At 42.8% G+C, this 26,194-nt stretch overlaps 1 protein-coding gene across 1 annotated transcript in view; it reads right to left on the bottom strand.

Moving 5' to 3' along the window:
* The window catches only part of jmjd1cb (jumonji domain containing 1Cb), a 341,652-nt gene that overhangs the window by 144,069 nt on the left and 171,389 nt on the right, over positions 1-26,194 (bottom strand). Inside the window, exons 4-5 of the mRNA XM_055936592.1 lie at positions 5,214-5,319; positions 1,701-1,825 (exon numbers count right to left, since the gene is read on the bottom strand). Coding sequence (XP_055792567.1) covers positions 1,701-1,825; positions 5,214-5,319 — 231 coding nt within the window. The remainder of the gene's footprint in view (positions 1-1,700; positions 1,826-5,213; positions 5,320-26,194) is intronic.

Raw genomic sequence — 26,194 nt, 5'->3', positions numbered from 1 at the left:
GTATAGAGGAGTATTTCATATGAAGAGAGGAGTATAGAGGAGTATAGAGGAGTATTCAATATGAAGAGAGGAGTATAGAGGAGTATTTATTATGAAGAGAGGAGTATAGAGGAGTATGGAGGAGTATAGAGGAGTATTTAATATAAAGAGAGGAGTATAGAGGAATATAGAGGAGTATTTAATATGAAGAGAGGAGTATAGAGGAGTATAGAGGAGTATAGAGGAGTATTTAATATGTAGAGAGGAGTATAGATGAGTATTTAATATGAAGAGAGGAGTATAGAGGAGTATAGAGGAGTATTTAATATGAAGAGATGAGTATAGAGGAGTATGGAGGAGTATGGAGGAGTATCGAGGAGTACCGAGGAGTATTTAATATGAAGAGATGAGTATAGATGAGTATAGAGGAGTATTACATATGAAGGGAGGAGTATAGAGGAGTATTTAATATGAAGAGAGGAGTATAGAGGAGTATTTAATAGGAAGAGATGAGCATAGAGGAGTATAGAGGAGTATTTCATATGAAGAGAGGAGTATAGAGGAGTATAGAGGAGTATTTAATAGGAAGAGAGGAGTAGAGGAGTATTTCATATGAAGAGAGGAGTGTAGAGGAGTATTTAATATGAAGAGATGAGTATAGAGGAGTATTTAATAGGAAGAGAGGAGTATAGAGGAGTATAGAGGAGTATTTAATATGAAGAGAGGGGTATATATGAGTATTTAATATGAAGAGAAGAGTATAGAGGAGTATTTAATAGGAAGAGAGGAGTATAGAGGAGTATAGAGGAGTATTTAATATGAAGAGAGGAGTATAGAGGAGTATTTAATAGGAAGAGAGGAGTATAGAGGAGTATGGAGGAGTATAGAGGAGTATAGAGGAGTATTTAATATGAAGAGAGGAGTATAGAGGAGTATTTAATAGGAAGAGAGGAGTATAGAGGAGTATAGAGGAGTATTTAATATGAAGAGAGGAGTATAGAGGAGTATAGAGGAGTATTTAATATGAAGAGAGGAGTATAGAGGAGTATTTAATAGGAAGAGAGGAGTATAGAGGAGTATAGAGGAGTATTTAACATGGAGAGAGGAGTAGAGGAGTATAGAGGAGTATTTAATATGAAGAGAGGAGTATAGAGGAGTATAGAGGAGCATTTAATATGAAGAGAGGAGTATAGAGGAGTATTTAATATGAAGAGAGGAGTATAGAGGAGTATTTAATATGAAGAGAGGAGTATAGAGGAGTATAGAGGAGTATTTAATATGAAGAGAGGAGTATAGCGGAGTATTTACTATGAAGAGCGGAGTATAGAGGAGTATTTACTATGAAGAGAGGAGTATAGAGGAGTATTTACTATGAAGAGAGGAGTATAGATGAGTATAAAGGAGTATTTAATATGAAGAGAGGAGTATAGCGGAGTATTTACTATGAAGAGAGGAGTATAGCGGAGTATTTACTATGAATAGAGGAGTATAGCGGAGTATTTACTATGAAGAGAGGAGTATAGAGGAGTATTTACTATGAAGAGAGGAGTATAGAGGAGTATTTAATATGAAGAGAGGAGTATAGAGGAGTAGAGGAGTATTTACTATGAAGAGAGGAGTATAGAGGAGTATTTACTATGAAGAGAGGAGTATAGCGGAGTATTTACTATGAAGAGAGGAGAATAGCGGAGTATTTACTATGAAGAGCGGTGTGTATTTACCTGGTCGTTCATCACAACCATATTACGGCTGAAGAGGTCATGATGTGTGATGATCCCGGTGAACCACTGGGTAGCCGAGTCTTGTCTGTAAACACGGACTCTGTAACCATTTAATGAATACGGACCTGGAGGAGAGAGGAGCAACACGTTAGCATCGTGGGGGTTAAATACGGACTGAAATAATCCACTTATTCCACTTCAGATACCAATTCAGACAACTGTAGCAAGGCTAGATATTCTTCCAAACCCGCCATACACATTCAATATCAGAGACCTTAAACGCTTCAACTGTCTCTCTGTCCATTAACAACACAGAGAGGTCCACGAGGTGGAGCTTGGCCAGACAGTCTGGTCCTCACAACACACTGACTAACAGACAGTCTGGTCCTCACAGCACACTGACTAACAGACAGTCTGGTCCTCACAACACACTGACTAACAGACAGTCTGGTCCTCACAACACACTGACTAACAGACAGTCTGGTCCTCACAGCACACTGACTAACAGACAGTCTGGTCCTCACAACACACTGACTAACAGACAGTCTGGTCCTCACAACACACTGATTAACAGACAGTCTGGTCCTCACAACACACTGACTAACAGACAGTCTGGTCCTCACAACACACTGATTAACAGACAGTCTGGTCCTCACAACACACTGACTAACAGACAGTCCGGTCCTCACAACACACTGACTAACAGACAGTCTGGTCCTCACAGCACACTGACTAACAGACAGTCTGGTCCTCACAACACACTGACTAACAGACAGTCTGGTCCTCACAGCACACTGACTAACAGACAGTCTGGTCCTCACAACACACTGACTAACAGACAGTCTGGTCCTCACAACACACTGACTAACAGACAGTCTGGTCCTCACAACACACTGACTAACAGACAGTCTGGTCCTCACAACACACTGACTAACAGACAGTCTGGTCCTCACAACACACTGACTAACAGACAGTCTGGTCCTCACAACACACTGACTAACAGACAGTCTGGTCCTCACAACACACTGACTAACAGACAGTCTGGTCCTCACAACACACTGACTAACAGACAGTCTGGTCCTCACAACACACTGACTAACAGACAGTCCGGTCCTCACAACACACTGACTAACAGTCTGGTCCTCACAGCACACTGACTAACAGACAGTCCGGTCCTCACAACACACTGACTAACAGACAGTCCGGTCCTCACAACACACTGACTAACAGACAGTCTGGTCCTCACAACACACTGACTAACAGACAGTCTGGTCCTCACAACACACTGACTAACAGACAGTCTGGTCCTCACAACACACTGATTAACAGACAGTCTGGTCCTCACAGCACACTGACTAACAGACAGTCTGGTCCTCACAGCACACTGACTAACAGACAGTCTGGTCCTCACAACACACTGACTAACAGACAGTCTGGTCCTCACAACACACTGACTAACAGACAGTCTGGTCCTCACAACACACTGACTAGCAGACAGTCTGGTCCTCACAGCACACTGACTAACAGACAGTCTGGTCCTCACAACACACTGACTAACAGACAGTCTGGTCCTCACAGCACACTGACTAACAGACAGTCTGGTCCTCACAACACACTGACTAACAGACAGTCTGGTCCTCACAACACACTGACTAACAGACAGTCTGGTCCTCACAACACACTGACTAACAGACAGTCTGGTCCTCACAACACACTGATTAACAGACAGTCTGGTCCTCACAACACACTGACTAACAGACAGTCTGGTCCTCACAGCACACTGACTAACAGACAGTCTGGTCCTCACAACACACTGACTAACAGACAGTCTGGTCCTCACAACACACTGACTAACAGACAGTCTGGTCCTCACAACACACTGACTAACAGACAGTCTGGTCCTCACAACACACTGACTAACAGACAGTCTGGTCCTCACAACACACTGATTAACAGACAGTCTGGTCCTCACAACACACTGATTAACAGACAGTCTGGTCCTCACAACACACTGATTAACAGACAGTCTGGTCCTCACAACACACTGATTAACAGACAGTCTGGTCCTCACAACACACTGATTAACAGACAGTCTGGTCCTCACAACACACTGATTAACAGACAGTCTGGTCCTCACAACACACTGACTAACAGACAGTCTGGTCCTCACAACACACTGATTAACAGACAGTCTGGTCCTCACAACACACTGACTAACAGACAGTCTGGTCCTCACAAGACACTGATTAACAGACAGTCTGGTCCTCACAACACACTGATTAACAGACAGTCTGGTCCTCACAACACACTGACTAACAGACAGTCTGGTCCTCACAACACACTGATTAACAGACAGTCTGGTCCTCACAACACACTGACTAACAGACAGTCTGGTCCTCACAACACACTGATTAACAGACAGTCTGGTCCTCACAACACACTGATTAACAGACAGTCTGGTCCTCACAACACACTGACTAACAGACAGTCTGGTCCTCACAACACACTGACTAACAGACAGTCTGGTCCTCACAACACACTGACTAACAGACAGTCTGGTCCTCACAACACACTGACTAACAGACAGTCTGGTCCTCACAACACACTGATTAACAGACAGTCTGGTCCTCACAACACACTGACTAACAGACAGTCTGGTCCTCACAACACACTGACTAACAGACAGTCTGGTCCTCACAACACACTGACTAACAGACAGTCTGGTCCTCACAACACACTGACTAACAGACAGTCTGGTCCTCACAGCACACTGACTAACAGACAGTCTGGTCCTCACGTCGCACAGTGAACAGACAGTCTGGTCCTCACAACACACTGACTAACAGACAGTCTGGTCCTCACAACACACTGACTAACAGACAGTCTGGTCCTCACAACACACTGATTAACAGACAGTCTGGTCCTCACAACACACTGACTAACAGACAGTCTGGTCCTCACGTCGCACAGTGACTAACAGACAGTCTGGTCCTCACAACACACTGACTAACAGACAGTCTGGTCCTCACAGCACACTGACTAACAGACAGTCTGGTCCTCACAACACACTGACTAACAGACAGTCTGGTCCTCACAACACACTGACTAACAGACAGTCTGGTCCTCACAACACTGATTAACAGACAGTCTGGTCCTCACAACACACTGACTAACAGACAGTCTGGTCCTCACAACACACTGACTAACAGACAGTCCGGTCCTCACAACACACTGACTAACAGACAGTCTGGTCCTCACAACACACTGACTAACAGACAGTCTGGTCCTCACAACACACTGACTAACAGACAGTCTGGTCCTCACAACACACTGACTAACAGACAGTCCGGTCCTCACAACACACTGACTAACAGACAGTCTGGTCCTCACAACACACTGACTAACAGACAGTCTGGTCCTCACAACACTGATTAACAGACAGTCTGGTCCTCACGTCACACAGTGAACAGACAAGTTGGTTTGTTACATATTAAATACATCAGTGTTTCTTACCTTGTAGAAAAATGTCCTGAACCTTTTGATCTTTGAGCCAGAACCGGACCTCTTCATGAAGCTGAGGGTTGTCCCTGAGAACAGGACTCAGACTGTCCACTTCATCCTGCAGACGGAGGTTACAATCATATTATATACATACTACAGACCCTTCAGGAGGTTACAATCATATTATATATATACTACAGACCCTTCAGTAGGTTACAATCATATTATATACATACTACAGACCAGGTTACAATCATATTATATACATACTACAGACCCTTCAGTAGGTTACAATCATATTATATATATACTACAGACCCTTCAGTAGGTTACAATCATATTATATACATACTACAGACCAGGTTACAATCATATTATATACATACTACAGACCAGGTTACAATCATATTATATACATACTACAGACCCTTCAGTAGGTTACAATCATATTATATATATACTACAGACCCTTCAGTAGGTTACAATCATATTATATACATACTACAGACCAGGTTACAATCATATTATATACATACTACAGACCAGGTTACAATCATATTATATACATACTACAGACCAGGTTACAATCATATTATATACATACTACAGACCCTTCAGTAGGTTACAATCATATTATATACATACTACAGACCAGGTTACAATCATATTATATACATACTACAGACCCTTCAGTAGGTTACAACTGGAGAGAGAACCTGTTGATTATACCAGACAATACATTACAACCATATTTACTACAATTAAAAACTAGAAACCATGTTTTAAGTGAGAAGTAGGAACTGGTCTGAGGCAGAAAATTAAACTACAACAACTGGAAAGAGAATAATATTATATTATATACCAAATTAAAGGAAATTCACCAATGTCTACTCCACCCATGCTCTACCAAGGTTACCCAACACCAATGTCTACTCCACCCATGCTCTACCAAGGTTACCCAGCACCATGATGTCTACTCCCCCCATGCTCTACCAAGGTTATCCAGCACCAATGTCTACTCCACCCATGCTCTACCAAGGTTATCCAGCACCAATGTCTACTCCACCCATGCTCTACCAAGGTTATCCAGCACCAATGTCTACTCCACCCACGCTCTACCAAGGTTATCCAGCACCAATGTCTACTCCACCCATGCTCTACCAAGGCTTTCCAGCACCAATGTCTACTCCACCCATGCTCTACCAAGGTTATCCAGCACCAATGTCTACTCCACCCATGCTCTACCAAGGTTATCCAGCACCAATGTCTACTCCACCCACGCTCTACCAAGGTTATCCAGCACCAATGTCTACTCCACCCATGCTCTACCAAGGCTTTCCAGCACCAATGTCTACACCCATGCTCTAAAATATGAATGGCTGCTATGTCTTCCTCTCTGGCCCTCCTCCCCTCCTCTCTTCGTCTTCCTCTCTGGCCCCCTCCCCTCCTCTCTTCATCTTCCTCTCTGGCCCTCCTCCACTCCTCTCTCTGGCCCTCCTGCCCTCCTCTCTTCGTCTTCCTCTCTGGCCCTCCTCCCCTCGTCTTCCTCTCTGGCCCTCCTCCCCTCCTCTCTTCGTCTTCCTCTCTGGCCCTCCTCCCCTCCTCTCTTCGTCTTCCTCTCTGGCCCTCCTCCCCTCCATCTTCCTCTCTGGCCCTCCTCCCCTCCTCTCTTCGTCTTCCTCTCTGGCCCTCCTCCCCTCCATCTTCCTCTTTGGCCCTCCTCCCCTCCTCTCTTCCTCTCTGGTCCCCCTCCTCTCTGGCCCTCCTCCCCTCCTCTTCCTCTCTGGCCCTCCTCTCTTCATCTTCCTCTCCGGCCCTCCTCCCCTCCTCTCTGGCCCTCCTCCCCTCCTCTCTCTGGGCTGTAACAGCCGTGTGTTAGAGGATCTTCTAGTTGTTCCAGTGGAAAACACAGATGGGTGTTTCTGCGTTATGGAATTTAAAATACTTCCAGATACAACTCTGACCCAGAAAAACAAGGCTTCCTCTTCCCGTAACTTTCTACTACTGAGACAGGAAAGCAGGGGGGGAGAGAGGGTGTGTGTGAGTGTGAGAAGCCCACATCCTCAACAGACAGGACTGACAGACAGACAGGAGTGACAGACAGGACTGACAGACAATGCTCCAGGCTCTAATAAGCTGAGGAGAGCATCCACATAGCAGGTAGCTGTGTGTGTGTGTGTGTGTGTGTGTGTGTGTGTGTGTGTGTGTGTGTGTGTGTGTGTGTGTGTGTGTGTGTGTGTGTGTGTGTGTGTGTGTGTGTGTGTGTGTGTGTGTGTGTGTGTGTGTGTGTGTGTGTGTGTGTGTGTGTGTGGATACAGTCCTATCATATGACGTCCAATCCTTCATTCCATAATTAACCAACCAGCCTATACCTGACCTATACATCCATCCATTAGACAGACAGTCTACCAGTCTATACCTGACCTATACATCCATCCATTAGACAGACAGTCTACCAGTCTATACCTGACCTATACATCCATCCATTAGACAGACAGTCTACCAGTCTATACCTGACCTATACATCCAACCATTAGACAGTCTACCAGTCTATACCTGACCTATACATCCATCCATTAGACAGACAGTCTACCAGTCTATACCTGACCTATACATCCATCCATTAGACAGTCTACCAGTCTATACCTGACCTATACATCCATCCATTAGACAGACAGTCTACCAGTCTATACCTGACCTATACATCCATCCATTAGACAGTCTACCAGTCTATACCTGACCTATACATCCATCCATTAGACAGTCTACCAGCCTATACCTGACCTATACATCCATCCATTAGACAGTCTACCAGTCTATACCTGACCTATACATCCATCCATTAGACAGTCTACCAGTCTATACCTGACCTATACATCCATCCATTAGACAGTCTACCAGTCTATACCTGACCTATACATCCATCCATTAGACAGTCTACCAGCCTATACCTGACCTATACATCCATCCATTAGACAGTCTACCAGTCTATACCTGACCTATACATCCATCCATTAGACAGTCTACCAGTCTATACCTGACCTAAACATCCATCCATTAGACAGACAGTCTACCAGTCTATACCTGACCTATACATCCATCCATTAGACAGTCTACCAGCCTATACCTGACCTATACATCCATCCATTAGACAGACAGTCTACCAGTCTATACCTGACCTATACATCCATCCATTAGACAGACAGTCTACCAGCCTATACCTGACCTATACATCCATCCATTAGACAGTCTACCAGTCTATACCTGACCTATACACCCATCCATTAGACAGTCTACCAGTCTATACCTGACCTATACATCCATCCATTAGACAGTCTACCAGTCTATACCTGACCTATACATCCATCCATTAGACAGACAGTCTACCAGCCTATACCTGACCTATACATCCATCCATTAGACAGTCTACCAGTCTATACCTGACCTATACATCCATCCATTAGACAGTCTACCAGTCTATACCTGACCTATACATCCATCCATTAGACAGTCTACCAGTCTATACCTGACCTATACATCCATCCATTAGACAGTCTACCAGTCTATACCTGACCTATACATCCATCCATTAGACAGTCTACCAGTCTATACCTGACCTATACATCCATCCATTAGACAGTCTACCAGTCTATACCTGACCTATACATCCATCCATTAGACAGTCTACCAGCCTATACCTGACCTATACATCCATCCATTAGACAGACAGTCTACCAGTCTATACCTGACCTATACATCCATCCATTAGACAGTCTACCAGTCTATACCTGACCTATACATCCATCCATTAGACAGTCTACCAGTCTATACCTGACCTATACATCCATCCATTAGACAGACAGTCTACCAGTCTATACCTGACCTATACATCCATCCATTAGACAGTCTACCAGTCTATACCTGACCTATACATCCATCCATTAGACAGTCTACCAGTCTATACCTGACCTATACATCCATCCATTAGACAGACAGTCTACCAGTCTATACCTGACCTATACATCCATCCATTAGACAGTCTACCAGTCTATACCTGACCTATACATCCATCCATTAGACAGTCTACCAGTCTATACCTGACCTATACATCCATCCATTAGACAGTCTACCAGTCTATACCTGACCTATACATCCATCCATTAGACAGTCTACCAGTCTATACCTGACCTATACATCCATCCATTAGACAGTCTACCAGTCTATACCTGACCTATACATCCATCCATTAGACAGTCTACCAGTCTATACCTGACCTATACATCCATCCATTAGACAGTCTACCAGTCTATACCTGACCTATACATCCATCCATTAGACAGTCTACCAGTCTATACCTGACCTATACATCCATCCATTAGACAGACAGTCTACCAGTCTATACCTGACCTATACATCCATCCATTAGACAGAGTCTACCAGTCTATACCTGACCTATACATCCATCCATTAGACAGACAGTCTACCAGTCTATACCTGACCTATACATCCATCCATTAGACAGACAGTCTACCAGTCTATACCTGACCTATACATCCATCCATTAGACAGTCTACCAGTCTATACCTGACCTATACATCCATCCATTAGACAGTCTACCAGTCTATACCTGACCTATACATCCATCCATTAGACAGTCTACCAGTCTATACCTGACCTATACATCCATCCATTAGACAGACAGTCTACCAGTCTATACCTGACCTATACATCCATCCATTAGACAGTCTACCAGTCTATACCTGACCTATACATCCATCCATTAGACAGTCTACCAGTCTATACCTGACCTATACATCCATCCATTAGACAGTCTACCAGTCTATACCTGACCTATACATCCATCCATTAGACAGTCTACCAGTCTATACCTGACCTATACATCCATCCATTAGACAGTCTACCAGTCTATACCTGACCTATACATCCATCCATTAGACAGACAGTCTACCAGTCTATACCTGACCTATACATCCATCCATTAGACAGTCTACCAGTCTATACCTGACCTATACATCCATCCATTAGACAGACAGTCTACCAGTCTATACCTGACCTATACATCCATCCATTAGACAGTCTACCAGTCTATACCTGACCTATACATCCATCCATTAGACAGTCTACCAGTCTATACCTGACCTATACATCCATCCATTAGACAGTCTACCAGTCTATACCTGACCTATACATCCATCCATTAGACAGTCTACCAGTCTATACCTGACCTATACATCCATCCATTAGACAGTCTACCAGTCTATACCTGACCTATACATCCATCCATTAGACAGTCTACCAGTCTATACCTGACCTATACATCCATCCATTAGACAGACAGTCTACCAGTCTATACCTGACCTATACATCCATCCATTAGACAGTCTACCAGTCTATACCTGACCTATACATCCATCCATTAGACAGTCTACCAGTCTATACCTGACCTATACATCCATCCATTAGACAGACAGTCTACCAGTCTATACCTGACCTATACATCCATCCATTAGACAGTCTACCAGTCTATACCTGACCTATACATCCATCCATTAGACAGTCTACCAGTCTATACCTGACCTATACATCCATCCATTAGACAGTCTACCAGTCTATACCTGACCTATACATCCATCCATTAGACAGTCTACCAGTCTATACCTGACCTATACATCCATCCATTAGACAGTCTACCAGTCTATACCTGACCTATACATCCATCCATTAGACAGACAGTCTACCAGTCTATACCTGACCTATACATCCATCCATTAGACAGTCTACCAGTCTATACCTGACCTATACATCCATCCATTAGACAGTCTACCAGTCTATACCTGACCTATACATCCATCCATTAGACAGACAGTCTACCAGTCTATACCTGACCTATACATCCATCCATTAGACAGTCTACCAGTCTATACCTGACCTATACATCCATCCATTAGACAGTCTACCAGTCTATACCTGACCTATACATCCATCCATTAGACAGTCTACCAGTCTATACCTGACCTATACATCCATCCATTAGACAGTCTACCAGTCTATACCTGACCTATACATCCATCCATTAGACAGTCTACCAGTCTATACCTGACCTATACATCCATCCATTAGACAGTCTACCAGTCTATACCTGACCTATACATCCATCCATTAGACAGTCTACCAGTCTATACCTGACCTATACATCCATCCATTAGACAGTCTACCAGTCTATACCTGACCTATACATCCATCCATTAGACAGACAGTCTACCAGTCTATACCTGACCTATACATCCATCCATTAGACAGTCTACCAGTCTATACCTGACCTATACATCCATCCATTAGACAGTCTACCAGTCTATACCTGACCTATACATCCATCCATTAGACAGACAGTCTACCAGTCTATACCTGACCTATACATCCATCCATTAGACAGTCTACCAGTCTATACCTGACCTATACATCCATCCATTAGACAGTCTACCAGTCTATACCTGACCTATACATCCATCCATTAGACAGACAGTCTACCAGTCTATACCTGACCTATACATCCATCCATTAGACAGTCTACCAGTCTATACCTGACCTATACATCCATCCATTAGACAGTCTACCAGTCTATACCTGACCTATACATCCATCCATTAGACAGTCTACCAGTCTATACCTGACCTATACATCCATCCATTAGACAGTCTACCAGTCTATACCTGACCTATACATCCATCCATTAGACAGTCTACCAGTCTATACCTGACCTATACATCCATCCATTAGACAGTCTACCAGTCTATACCTGACCTATACATCCATCCATTAGACAGTCTACCAGTCTATACCTGACCTATACATCCATCCATTAGACAGTCTACCAGTCTATACCTGACCTATACATCCATCCATTAGACAGTCTACCAGTCTATACCTGACCTATACATCCATCCATTAGACAGTCTACCAGTCTATACCTGACCTATACATCCATCCATTAGACAGTCTACCAGTCTATACCTGACCTATACATCCATCCATTAGACAGACAGTCTACCAGTCTATACCTGACCTATACATCCATCCATTAGACAGTCTACCAGTCTATACCTGACCTATACATCCATCCATTAGACAGTCTACCAGTCTATACCTGACCTATACATCCATCCATTAGACAGTCTACCAGTCTATACCTGACCTATACATCCATCCATTAGACAGTCTACCAGTCTATACCTGACCTATACATCCATCCATTAGACAGTCTACCAGTCTATACCTGACCTATACATCCATCCATTAGACAGTCTACCAGTCTATACCTGACCTATACATCCATCCATTAGACAGTCTACCAGTCTATACCTGACCTATACATCCATCCATTAGACAGTCTACCAGTCTATACCTGACCTATACATCCATCCATTAGACAGTCTACCAGTCTATACCTGACCTATACATCCATCCATTAGACAGTCTACCAGTCTATACCTGACCTATACATCCATCCATTAGACAGTCTACCAGTCTATACCTGACCTATACATCCATCCATTAGACAGACAGTCTACCAGTCTATACCTGACCTATACATCCATCCATTAGACAGTCTACCAGTCTATACCTGACCTATACATCCATCCATTAGACAGTCTACCAGTCTATACCTGACCTATACATCCATCCATTAGACAGACAGTCTACCAGTCTATACCTGACCTATACATCCATCCATTAGACAGTCTACCAGTCTATACCTGACCTATACATCCATCCATTAGACAGTCTACCAGTCTATACCTGACCTATACATCCATCCATTAGACAGTCTACCAGTCTATACCTGACCTATACATCCATCCATTAGACAGGTCTACCAGTCTATACCTGACCTATACATCCATCCATTAGACAGTCTACCAGTCTATACCTGACCTATACATCCATCCATTAGACAGTCTACCAGTCTATACCTGACCTATACATCCATCCATTAGACAGTCTACCAGTCTATACCTGACCTATACATCCATCCATTAGACAGTCTACCAGTCTATACCTGACCTATACATCCATCCATTAGACAGTCTACCAGTCTATACCTGACCTATACATCCATCCATTAGACAGTCTACCAGTCTATACCTGACCTATACATCCATCCATTAGACAGTCTACCAGTCTATACCTGACCTATACATCCATCCATTAGACAGACAGTCTACCAGTCTATACCTGACCTATACATCCATCCATTAGACAGTCTACCAGTCTATACCTGACCTATACATCCATCCATTAGACAGTCTACCAGTCTATACCTGACCTATACATCCATCCATTAGACAGTCTACCAGTCTATACCTGACCTATACATCCATCCATTAGACAGACAGTCTACCAGTCTATACCTGACCTATACATCCATCCATTAGACAGTCTACCAGTCTATACCTGACCTATACATCCATCCATTAGACAGTCTACCAGTCTATACCTGACCTATACATCCATCCATTAGACAGTCTACCAGTCTATACCTGACCTATACATCCATCCATTAGACAGTCTACCAGTCTATACCTGACCTATACATCCATCCATTAGACGAGTCTACCAGTCTATACCTGACCTATACATCCATCCATTAGACAGTCTACCAGTCTATACCTGACCTATACATCCATCCATTAGACAGTCTACCAGTCTATACCTGACCTATACATCCATCCATTAGACAGTCTACCAGTCTATACCTGACCTATACATCCATCCATTAGACAGTCTACCAGTCTATACCTGACCTATACATCCATCCATTAGACAGTCTACCAGTCTATACCTGACCTATACATCCATCCATTAGACAGTCTACCAGTCTATACCTGACCTATACATCCATCCATTAGACAGTCTACCAGTCTATACCTGACCTATACATCCATCCATTAGACAGTCTACCAGTCTATACCTGACCTATACATCCATCCATTAGACAGTCTACCAGTCTATACCTGACCTATACATCCATCCATTAGACAGTCTACCAGTCTATACCTGACCTATACATCCATCCATTAGACAGTCTACCAGTCTATACCTGACCTATACATCCATCCATTAGACAGTCTACCAGTCTATACCTGACCTATACATCCATCCATTAGACAGTCTACCAGTCTATACCTGACCTATACATCCATCCATTAGACAGTCTACCAGTCTATACCTGACCTATACATCCATCCATTAGACAGTCTACCAGTCTATACCTGACCTATACATCCATCCATTAGACAGTCTACCAGTCTATACCTGACCTATACATCCATCCATTAGACAGTCTACCAGTCTATACCTGACCTATACATCCATCCATTAGACAGTCTACCAGTCTATACCTGACCTATACATCCATCCATTAGACAGTCTACCAGTCTATACCTGACCTATACATCCATCCATTAGACAGACAGTCTACCAGTCTATACCTGACCTATACATCCATCCATTAGACAGTCTACCAGTCTATACCTGACCTATACATCCATCCATTAGACAGTCTACCAGTCTATACCTGACCTATACATCCATCCATTAGACAGTCTACCAGTCTATACCTGACCTATACATCCATCCATTAGACAGTCTACCAGTCTATACCTGACCTATACATCCATCCATTAGACAGTCTACCAGTCTATACCTGACCTATACATCCATCCATTAGACAGTCTACCAGTCTATACCTGACCTATACATCCATCCATTAGACAGTCTACCAGTCTATACCTGACCTATACATCCATCCATTAGACAGTCTACCAGTCTATACCTGACCTATACATCCATCCATTAGACAGTCTACCAGTCTATACCTGACCTATACATCCATCCATTAGACAGTCTACCAGTCTATACCTGACCTATACATCCATCCATTAGACAGTCTACCAGTCTATACCTGACCTATACATCCATCCATTAGACAGTCTACCAGTCTATACCTGACCTATACATCCATCCATTAGACAGACAGTCTACCAGTCTATACCTGACCTATACATCCATCCATTAGACAGTCTACCAGTCTATACCTGACCTATACATCCATCCATTAGACAGTCTACCAGTCTATACCTGACCTATACATCCATCCATTAGACAGTCTACCAGTCTATACCTGACCTATACATCCATCCATTAGACAGTCTACCAGTCTATACCTGACCTATACATCCATCCATTAGACAGTCTACCAGTCTATACCTGACCTATACATCCATCCATTAGACAGTCTACCAGTCTATACCTGACCTATACATCCATCCATTAGACAGTCTACCAGTCTATACCTGACCTATACATCCATCCATTAGACAGTCTACCAGTCTATACCTGACCTATACATCCATCCATTAGACAGTCTACCAGTCTATACCTGACCTATACATCCATCCATTAGACAGGTCTACCAGTCTATACCTGACCTATACATCCATCCATTAGACAGTCTACCAGTCTATACCTGACCTATACATCCATCCATTAGACAGTCTACCAGTCTATACCTGACCTATACATCCATCCATTAGACAGTCTACCAGTCTATACCTGACCTATACATCCATCCATTAGACAGTCTACCAGTCTATACCTGACCTATACATCCATCCATTAGACAGTCTACCAGTCTATACCTGACCTATACATCCATCCATTAGACAGTCTACCAGTCTATACCTGACCTATACATCCATCCATTAGACAGCAGTCTACCAGTCTATACCTGACCTATACATCCATCCATTAGACAGTCTACCAGTCTATACCTGACCTATACATCCATCCATTAGACAGTCTACCAGTCTATACCTGACCTATACATCCATCCATTAGACAGTCTACCAGTCTATACCTGACCTATACATCCATCCATTAGACAGTCTACCAGTCTATACCTGACCTATACATCCATCCATTAGACAGTCTACCAGTCTATACCTGACCTATACATCCATCCATTAGACAGTCTACCAGTCTATACCTGACCTATACATCCATCCATTAGACAGTCTACCAGTCTATACCTGACCTATACATCCATCCATTAGACAGTCTACCAGTCTATACCTGACCTATACATCCATCCATTAGACAGTCTACCAGTCTATACCTGACCTATACATCCATCCATTAGACAGTCTACCAGTCTATACCTGACCTATACATCCATCCATTAGACAGTCTACCAGTCTATACCTGACCTATACATCCATCCATTAGACAGTCTACCAGTCTATACCTGACCTATACATCCATCCATTAGACAGTCTACCAGTCTATACCTGACCTATACATCCATCCATTAGACAGTCTACCAGTCTATACCTGACCTATACATCCATCCATTAGACAGTCTACCAGTCTATACCTGACCTATACATCCATCCATTAGACAGTCTACCAGTCTATACCTGACCTATACATCCATCCATTAGACAGTCTACCAGTCTATACCTGACCTATACATCCATCCATTAGACAGTCTACCAGTCTATACCTGACCTATACATCCATCCATTAGACAGTCTACCAGTCTATACCTGACCTATACATCCATCCATTAGACAGTCTACCAGTCTATACCTGACCTATACATCCATCCATTAGACAGTCTACCAGTCTATACCTGACCTATACATCCATCCATTAGACAGTCTACCAGTCTATACCTGACCTATACATCCATCCATTAGACAGTCTACCAGTCTATACCTGACCTATACATCCATCCATTAGACAGTCTACCAGTCTATACCTGACCTATACATCCATCCATTAGACAGTCTACCAGTCTATACCTGACCTATACATCCATCCATTAGACAGTCTACCAGTCTATACCTGACCTATACATCCATCCATTAGACAGTCTACCAGTCTATACCTGACCTATACATCCATCCATTAGACAGTCTACCAGTCTATACCTGACCTATACATCCATCCATTAGACAGTCTACCAGTCTATACCTGACCTATACATCCATCCATTAGACAGTCTACCAGTCTATACCTGACCTATACATCCATCCATTAGACAGTCTACCAGTCTATACCTGACCTATACATCCATCCATTAGACAGTCTACCAGTCTATACCTGACCTATACATCCATCCATTAGACAGTCTACCAGTCTATACCTGACCTATACATCCATCCATTAGACAGTCTACCAGTCTATACCTGACCTATACATCCATCCATTAGACAGTCTACCAGTCTATACCTGACCTATACATCCATCCATTAGACAGTCTACCAGTCTATACCTGACCTATACATCCATCCATTAGACAGTCTACCAGTCTATACCTGACCTATACATCCATCCATTAGACAGTCTACCAGTCTATACCTGACCTATACATCCATCCATTAGACAGTCTACCAGTCTATACCTGACCTATACATCCATCCATTAGACAGCAGTCTACCAGTCTATACCTGACCTATACATCCATCCATTAGACAGTCTACCAGTCTATACCTGACCTATACATCCATCCATTAGACAGTCTACCAGTCTATACCTGACCTATACATCCATCCATTAGACAGTCTACCAGTCTATACCTGACCTATACATCCATCCATTAGACAGTCTACCAGTCTATACCTGACCTATACATCCATCCATTAGACAGTCTACCAGTCTATACCTGACCTATACATCCATCCATTAGACAGTCTACCAGTCTATACCTGACCTATACATCCATCCATTAGACAGTCTACCAGTCTATACCTGACCTATACATCCATCCATTAGACAGTCTACCAGTCTATACCTGACCTATACATCCATCCATTAGACAGTCTACCAGTCTATACCTGACCTATACATCCATCCATTAGACAGTCTACCAGTCTATACCTGACCTATACATCCATCCATTAGACAGTCTACCAGTCTATACCTGACCTATACATCCATCCATTAGACAGTCTACCAGTCTATACCTGACCTATACATCCATCCATTAGACAGTCTACCAGTCTATACCTGACCTATACATCCATCCATTAGACAGTCTACCAGTCTATACCTGACCTATACATCCATCCATTAGACAGTCTACCAGTCTATACCTGACCTATACATCCATCCATTAGACAGCAGTCTACCAGTCTATACCTGACCTATACATCCATCCATTAGACAGTCTACCAGTCTATACCTGACCTATACATCCATCCATTAGACAGTCTACCAGTCTATACCTGACCTATACATCCATCCATTAGACAGTCTACCAGTCTATACCTGACCTATACATCCATCCATTAGACAGTCTACCAGTCTATACCTGACCTATACATCCATCCATTAGACAGTCTACCAGTCTATACCTGACCTATACATCCATCCATTAGACAGTCTACCAGTCTATACCTGACCTATACATCCATCCATTAGACAGTCTACCAGTCTATACCTGACCTATACATCCATCCATTAGACAGTCTACCAGTCTATACCTGACCTATACATCCATCCATTAGACAGTCTACCAGTCTATACCTGACCTATACATCCATCCATTAGACAGTCTACCAGTCTATACCTGACCTATACATCCATCCATTAGACAGTCTACCAGTCTATACCTGACCTATACATCCATCCATTAGACAGTCTACCAGTCTATACCTGACCTATACATCCATCCATTAGACAGTCTACCAGTCTATACCTGACCTATACATCCATCCATTAGACAGACAGTCTACCAGTCTATACCTGACCTATACATCCATCCATTAGACAGTCTACCAGTCTATACCTGACCTATACATCCATCCATTAGACAGTCTACCAGTCTATACCTGACCTATACATCCATCCATTAGACAGTCTACCAGTCTATACCTGACCTATACATCCATCCATTAGACAGTCTACCAGTCTATACCTGACCTATACATCCATCCATTAGACAGTCTACCAGTCTATACCTGACCTATACATCCATCCATTAGACAGTCTACCAGTCTATACCTGACCTATACATCCATCCATTAGACAGTCTACCAGTCTATACCTGACCTATACATCCATCCATTAGACAGTCTACCAGTCTATACCTGACCTATACATCCATCCATTAGACAGTCTACCAGTCTATACCTGACCTATACATCCATCCATTAGACAGCAGTCTACCAGTCTATACCTGACCTATACATCCATCCATTAGACAGTCTACCAGTCTATACCTGACCTATACATCCATCCATTAGACAGTCTACCAGTCTATACCTGACCTATACATCCATCCATTAGACAGTCTACCAGTCTATACCTGACCTATACATCCATCCATTAGACAGTCTACCAGTCTATACCTGACCTATACATCCATCCATTAGACAGTCTACCAGTCTATACCTGACCTATACATCCATCCATTAGACAGACAGTCTACCAGTCTATACCTGACCTATACATCCATCCATTAGACAGTCTACCAGTCTATACCTGACCTATACATCCATCCATTAGACAGTCTACCAGTCTATACCTGACCTATACATCCATCCATTAGACAGTCTACCAGTCTATACCTGACCTATACATCCATCCATTAGACAGTCTACCAGTCTATACCTGACCTATACATCCATCCATTAGACAGTCTACCAGTCTATACCTGACCTATACATCCATCCATTAGACAGTCTACCAGTCTATACCTGACCTATACATCCATCCATTAGACAGTCTACCAGTCTATACCTGACCTATACATCCATCCATTAGACAGTCTACCAGTCTATACCTGACCTATACATCCATCCATTAGACAGTCTACCAGTCTATACCTGACCTATACATCCATCCATTAGACAGTCTACCAGTCTATACCTGACCTATACATCCATCCATTAGACAGTCTACCAGTCTATACCTGACCTATACATCCATCCATTAGACAGTCTACCAGTCTATACCTGACCTATACATCCATCCATTAGACAGACAGTCTACCAGTCTATACCTGACCTATACATCCATCCATTAGACAGTCTACCAGTCTATACCTGACCTATACATCCATCCATTAGACAGTCTACCAGTCTATACCTGACCTATACATCCATCCATTAGACAGTCTACCAGTCTATACCTGACCTATACATCCATCCATTAGACAGTCTACCAGTCTATACCTGACCTATACATCCATCCATTAGACAGACAGTCTACCAGTCTATACCTGACCTATACATCCATCCATTAGACAGTCTACCAGTCTATACCTGACCTATACATCCATCCATTAGACAGTCTACCAGTCTATACCTGACCTATACATCCATCCATTAGACAGTCTACCAGTCTATACCTGACCTATACATCCATCCATTAGACAGTCTACCAGTCTATACCTGACCTATACATCCATCCATTAGACAGTCTACCAGTCTATACCTGACCTATACATCCATCCATTAGACAGTCTACCAGTCTATACCTGACCTATACATCCATCCATTAGACAGTCTACCAGTCTATACCTGACCTATACATCCATCCATTAGACAGTCTACCAGTCTATACCTGACCTATACATCCATCCATTAGACAGTCTACCAGTCTATACCTGACCTATACATCCATCCATTAGACAGTCTACCAGTCTATACCTGACCTATACATCCATCCATTAGACAGTCTACCAGTCTATACCTGACCTATACATCCATCCATTAGACAGTCTACCAGTCTATACCTGACCTATACATCCATCCATTAGACAGTCTACCAGTCTATACCTGACCTATACATCCATCCATTAGACAGACAGTCTACCAGTCTATACCTGACCTATACATCCATCCATTAGACAGTCTACCAGTCTATACCTGACCTATACATCCATCCATTAGACAGTCTACCAGTCTATACCTGACCTATACATCCATCCATTAGACAGTCTACCAGTCTATACCTGACCTATACATCCATCCATTAGACAGACAGTCTACCAGTCTATACCTGACCTATACATCCATCCATTAGACAGTCTACCAGTCTATACCTGACCTATACATCCATCCATTAGACAGTCTACCAGTCTATACCTGACCTATACATCCATCCATTAGACAGTCTACCAGTCTATACCTGACCTATACATCCATCCATTAGACAGTCTACCAGTCTATACCTGACCTATACATCCATCCATTAGACAGTCTACCAGTCTATACCTGACCTATACATCCATCCATTAGACAGACAGTCTACCAGTCTATACCTGACCTATACATCCATCCATTAGACAGTCTACCAGTCTATACCTGACCTATACATCCATCCATTAGACAGTCTACCAGTCTATACCTGACCTATACATCCATCCATTAGACAGTCTACCAGTCTATACCTGACCTATACATCCATCCATTAGACAGTCTACCAGTCTATACCTGACCTATACATCCATCCATTAGACAGTCTACCAGTCTATACCTGACCTATACATCCATCCATTAGACAGTCTACCAGTCTATACCTGACCTATACATCCATCCATTAGACAGTCTACCAGTCTATACCTGACCTATACATCCATCCATTAGACAGTCTACCAGTCTATACCTGACCTATACATCCATCCATTAGACAGCAGTCTACCAGTCTATACCTGACCTATACATCCATCCATTAGACAGTCTACCAGTCTATACCTGACCTATACATCCATCCATTAGACAGTCTACCAGTCTATACCTGACCTATACATCCATCCATTAGACAGTCTACCAGTCTATACCTGACCTATACATCCATCCATTAGACAGACAGTCTACCAGTCTATACCTGACCTATACATCCATCCATTAGACAGTCTACCAGTCTATACCTGACCTATACATCCATCCATTAGACAGTCTACCAGTCTATACCTGACCTATACATCCATCCATTAGACAGTCTACCAGTCTATACCTGACCTATACATCCATCCATTAGACAGTCTACCAGTCTATACCTGACCTATACATCCATCCATTAGACAGTCTACCAGTCTATACCTGACCTATACATCCATCCATTAGACAGTCTACCAGTCTATACCTGACCTATACATCCATCCATTAGACAGTCTACCAGTCTATACCTGACCTATACATCCATCCATTAGACAGTCTACCAGTCTATACCTGACCTATACATCCATCCATTAGACAGTCTACCAGTCTATACCTGACCTATACATCCATCCATTAGACAGTCTACCAGTCTATACCTGACCTATACATCCATCCATTAGACAGTCTACCAGTCTATACCTGACCTATACATCCATCCATTAGACAGACAGTCTACCAGTCTATACCTGACCTATACATCCATCCATTAGACAGACAGTCTACCAGTCTATACCTGACCTATACATCCATCCATTAGACAGTCTACCAGTCTATACCTGACCTATACATCCATCCATTAGACAGTCTACCAGTCTATACCTGACCTATACATCCATCCATTAGACAGTCTACCAGTCTATACCTGACCTATACATCCATCCATTAGACAGTCTACCAGTCTATACCTGACCTATACATCCATCCATTAGACAGACAGTCTACCAGTCTATACCTGACCTATACATCCATCCATTAGACAGTCTACCAGTCTATACCTGACCTATACATCCATCCATTAGACAGTCTACCAGTCTATACCTGACCTATACATCCATCCATTAGACAGACAGTCTACCAGTCTATACCTGACCTATACATCCATCCATTAGACAGTCTACCAGTCTATACCTGACCTATACATCCATCCATTAGACAGTCTACCAGTCTATACCTGACCTATACATCCATCCATTAGACAGTCTACCAGTCTATACCTGACCTATACATCCATCCATTAGACAGTCTACCAGTCTATACCTGACCTATACATCCATCCATTAGACAGACAGTCTACCAGTCTATACCTGACCTATACATCCATCCATTAGACAGTCTACCAGTCTATACCTGACCTATACATCCATCCATTAGACAGTCTACCAGTCTATACCTGACCTATACATCCATCCATTAGACAGTCTACCAGTCTATACCTGACCTATACATCCATCCATTAGACAGTCTACCAGTCTATACCTGACCTATACATCCATCCATTAGACAGTCTACCAGTCTATACCTGACCTATACATCCATCCATTAGACAGTCTACCAGTCTATACCTGACCTATACATCCATCCATTAGACAGTCTACCAGTCTATACCTGACCTATACATCCATCCATTAGACAGTCTACCAGTCTATACCTGACCTATACATCCATCCATTAGACAGTCTACCAGTCTATACCTGACCTATACATCCATCCATTAGACAGTCTACCAGTCTATACCTGACCTATACATCCATCCATTAGACAGGTCTACCAGTCTATACCTGACCTATACATCCATCCATTAGACAGTCTACCAGTCTATACCTGACCTATACATCCATCCATTAGACAGTCTACCAGTCTATACCTGACCTATACATCCATCCATTAGACAGTCTACCAGTCTATACCTGACCTATACATCCATCCATTAGACAGACAGTCTACCAGTCTATACCTGACCTATACATCCATCCATTAGACAGTCTACCAGTCTATACCTGACCTATACATCCATCCATTAGACAGTCTACCAGTCTATACCTGACCTATACATCCATCCATTAGACAGTCTACCAGTCTATACCTGACCTATACATCCATCCATTAGACAGTCTACCAGTCTATACCTGACCTATACATCCATCCATTAGACAGTCTACCAGTCTATACCTGACCTATACATCCATCCATTAGACAGTCTACCAGTCTATACCTGACCTATACATCCATCCATTAGACAGTCTACCAGTCTATACCTGACCTATACATCCATCCATTAGACAGTCTACCAGTCTATACCTGACCTATACATCCATCCATTAGACAGACAGTCTACCAGTCTATACCTGACCTATACATCCATCCATTAGACAGTCTACCAGTCTATACCTGACCTATACATCCATCCATTAGACAGTCTACCAGTCTATACCTGACCTATACATCCATCCATTAGACAGTCTACCAGTCTATACCTGACCTATACATCCATCCATTAGACAGTCTACCAGTCTATACCTGACCTATACATCCATCCATTAGACAGTCTACCAGTCTATACCTGACCTATACATCCATCCATTAGACAGTCTACCAGTCTATACCTGACCTATACATCCATCCATTAGACAGAGTCTACCAGTCTATACCTGACCTATACATCCATCCATTAGACAGTCTACCAGTCTATACCTGACCTATACATCCATCCATTAGACAGTCTACCAGTCTATACCTGACCTATACATCCATCCATTAGACAGACAGTCTACCAGTCTATACCTGACCTATACATCCATCCATTAGACAGTCTACCAGTCTATACCTGACCTATACATCCATCCATTAGACAGTCTATACCTGACCTATACATCCATCCATTAGACAGTCTACCAGTCTATACCTGACCTATACATCCATCCATTAGACAGACAGTCTACCAGTCTATACCTGACCTATACATCCATCCATTAGACAGTCTACCAGTCTATACCTGACCTATACATCCATCCATTAGACAGTCTACCAGTCTATACCTGACCTATACATCCATCCATTAGACAGTCTACCAGTCTATACCTGACCTATACATCCATCCATTAGACAGTCTACCAGTCTATACCTGACCTATACATCCATCCATTAGACAGTCTACCAGTCTATACCTGACCTATACATCCATCCATTAGACAGACAGTCTACCAGTCTATACCTGACCTATACATCCATCCATTAGACAGTCTACCAGTCTATACCTGACCTATACATCCATCCATTAGACAGTCTACCAGTCTATACCTGACCTATACATCCATCCATTAGACAGACAGTCTACCAGTCTATACCTGACCTATACATCCATCCATTAGACAGACAGTCTACCAGTCTATACCTGACCTATACATCCATCCATTAGACAGTCTACCAGTCTATACCTGACCTATACATCCATCCATTAGACAGTCTACCAGTCTATACCTGACCTATACATCCATCCATTAGACAGTCTACCAGTCTATACCTGACCTATACATCCATCCATTAGACAGTCTACCAGTCTATACCTGACCTATACATCCATCCATTAGACAGTCTACCAGTCTATACCTGACCTATACATCCATCCATTAGACAGTCTACCAGTCTATACCTGACCTATACATCCATCCATTAGACAGTCTACCAGTCTATACCTGACCTATACATCCATCCATTAGACAGTCTACCAGTCTATACCTGACCTATACATCCATCCATTAGACAGACAGTCTACCAGTCTATACCTGACCTATACATCCATCCATTAGACAGTCTACCAGTCTATACCTGACCTATACATCCATCCATTAGACAGTCTACCAGTCTATACCTGACCTATACATCCATCCATTAGACAGACAGTCTACCAGTCTATACCTGACCTATACATCCATCCATTAGACAGACAGTCTACCAGTCTATACCTGACCTATACATCCATCCATTAGACAGTCTACCAGTCTATACCTGACCTATACATCCATCCATTAGACAGTCTACCAGTCTATACCTGACCTATACATCCATCCATTAGACAGTCTACCAGTCTATACCTGACCTATACATCCATCCATTAGACAGTCTACCAGTCTATACCTGACCTATACATCCATCCATTAGACAGTCTACCAGTCTATACCTGACCTATACATCCATCCATTAGACAGTCTACCAGTCTATACCTGACCTATACATCCATCCATTAGA

This window comes from Salvelinus fontinalis, chromosome 1, assembly GCF_029448725.1.
Source record: "Salvelinus fontinalis isolate EN_2023a chromosome 1, ASM2944872v1, whole genome shotgun sequence".
In the NCBI taxonomy this organism is placed as follows: domain Eukaryota; kingdom Metazoa; phylum Chordata; class Actinopteri; order Salmoniformes; family Salmonidae; genus Salvelinus; species Salvelinus fontinalis.
Note: the sequence above shows the minus strand (reverse complement) of the source record. Positions and strands in the feature narration are given on the sequence as shown.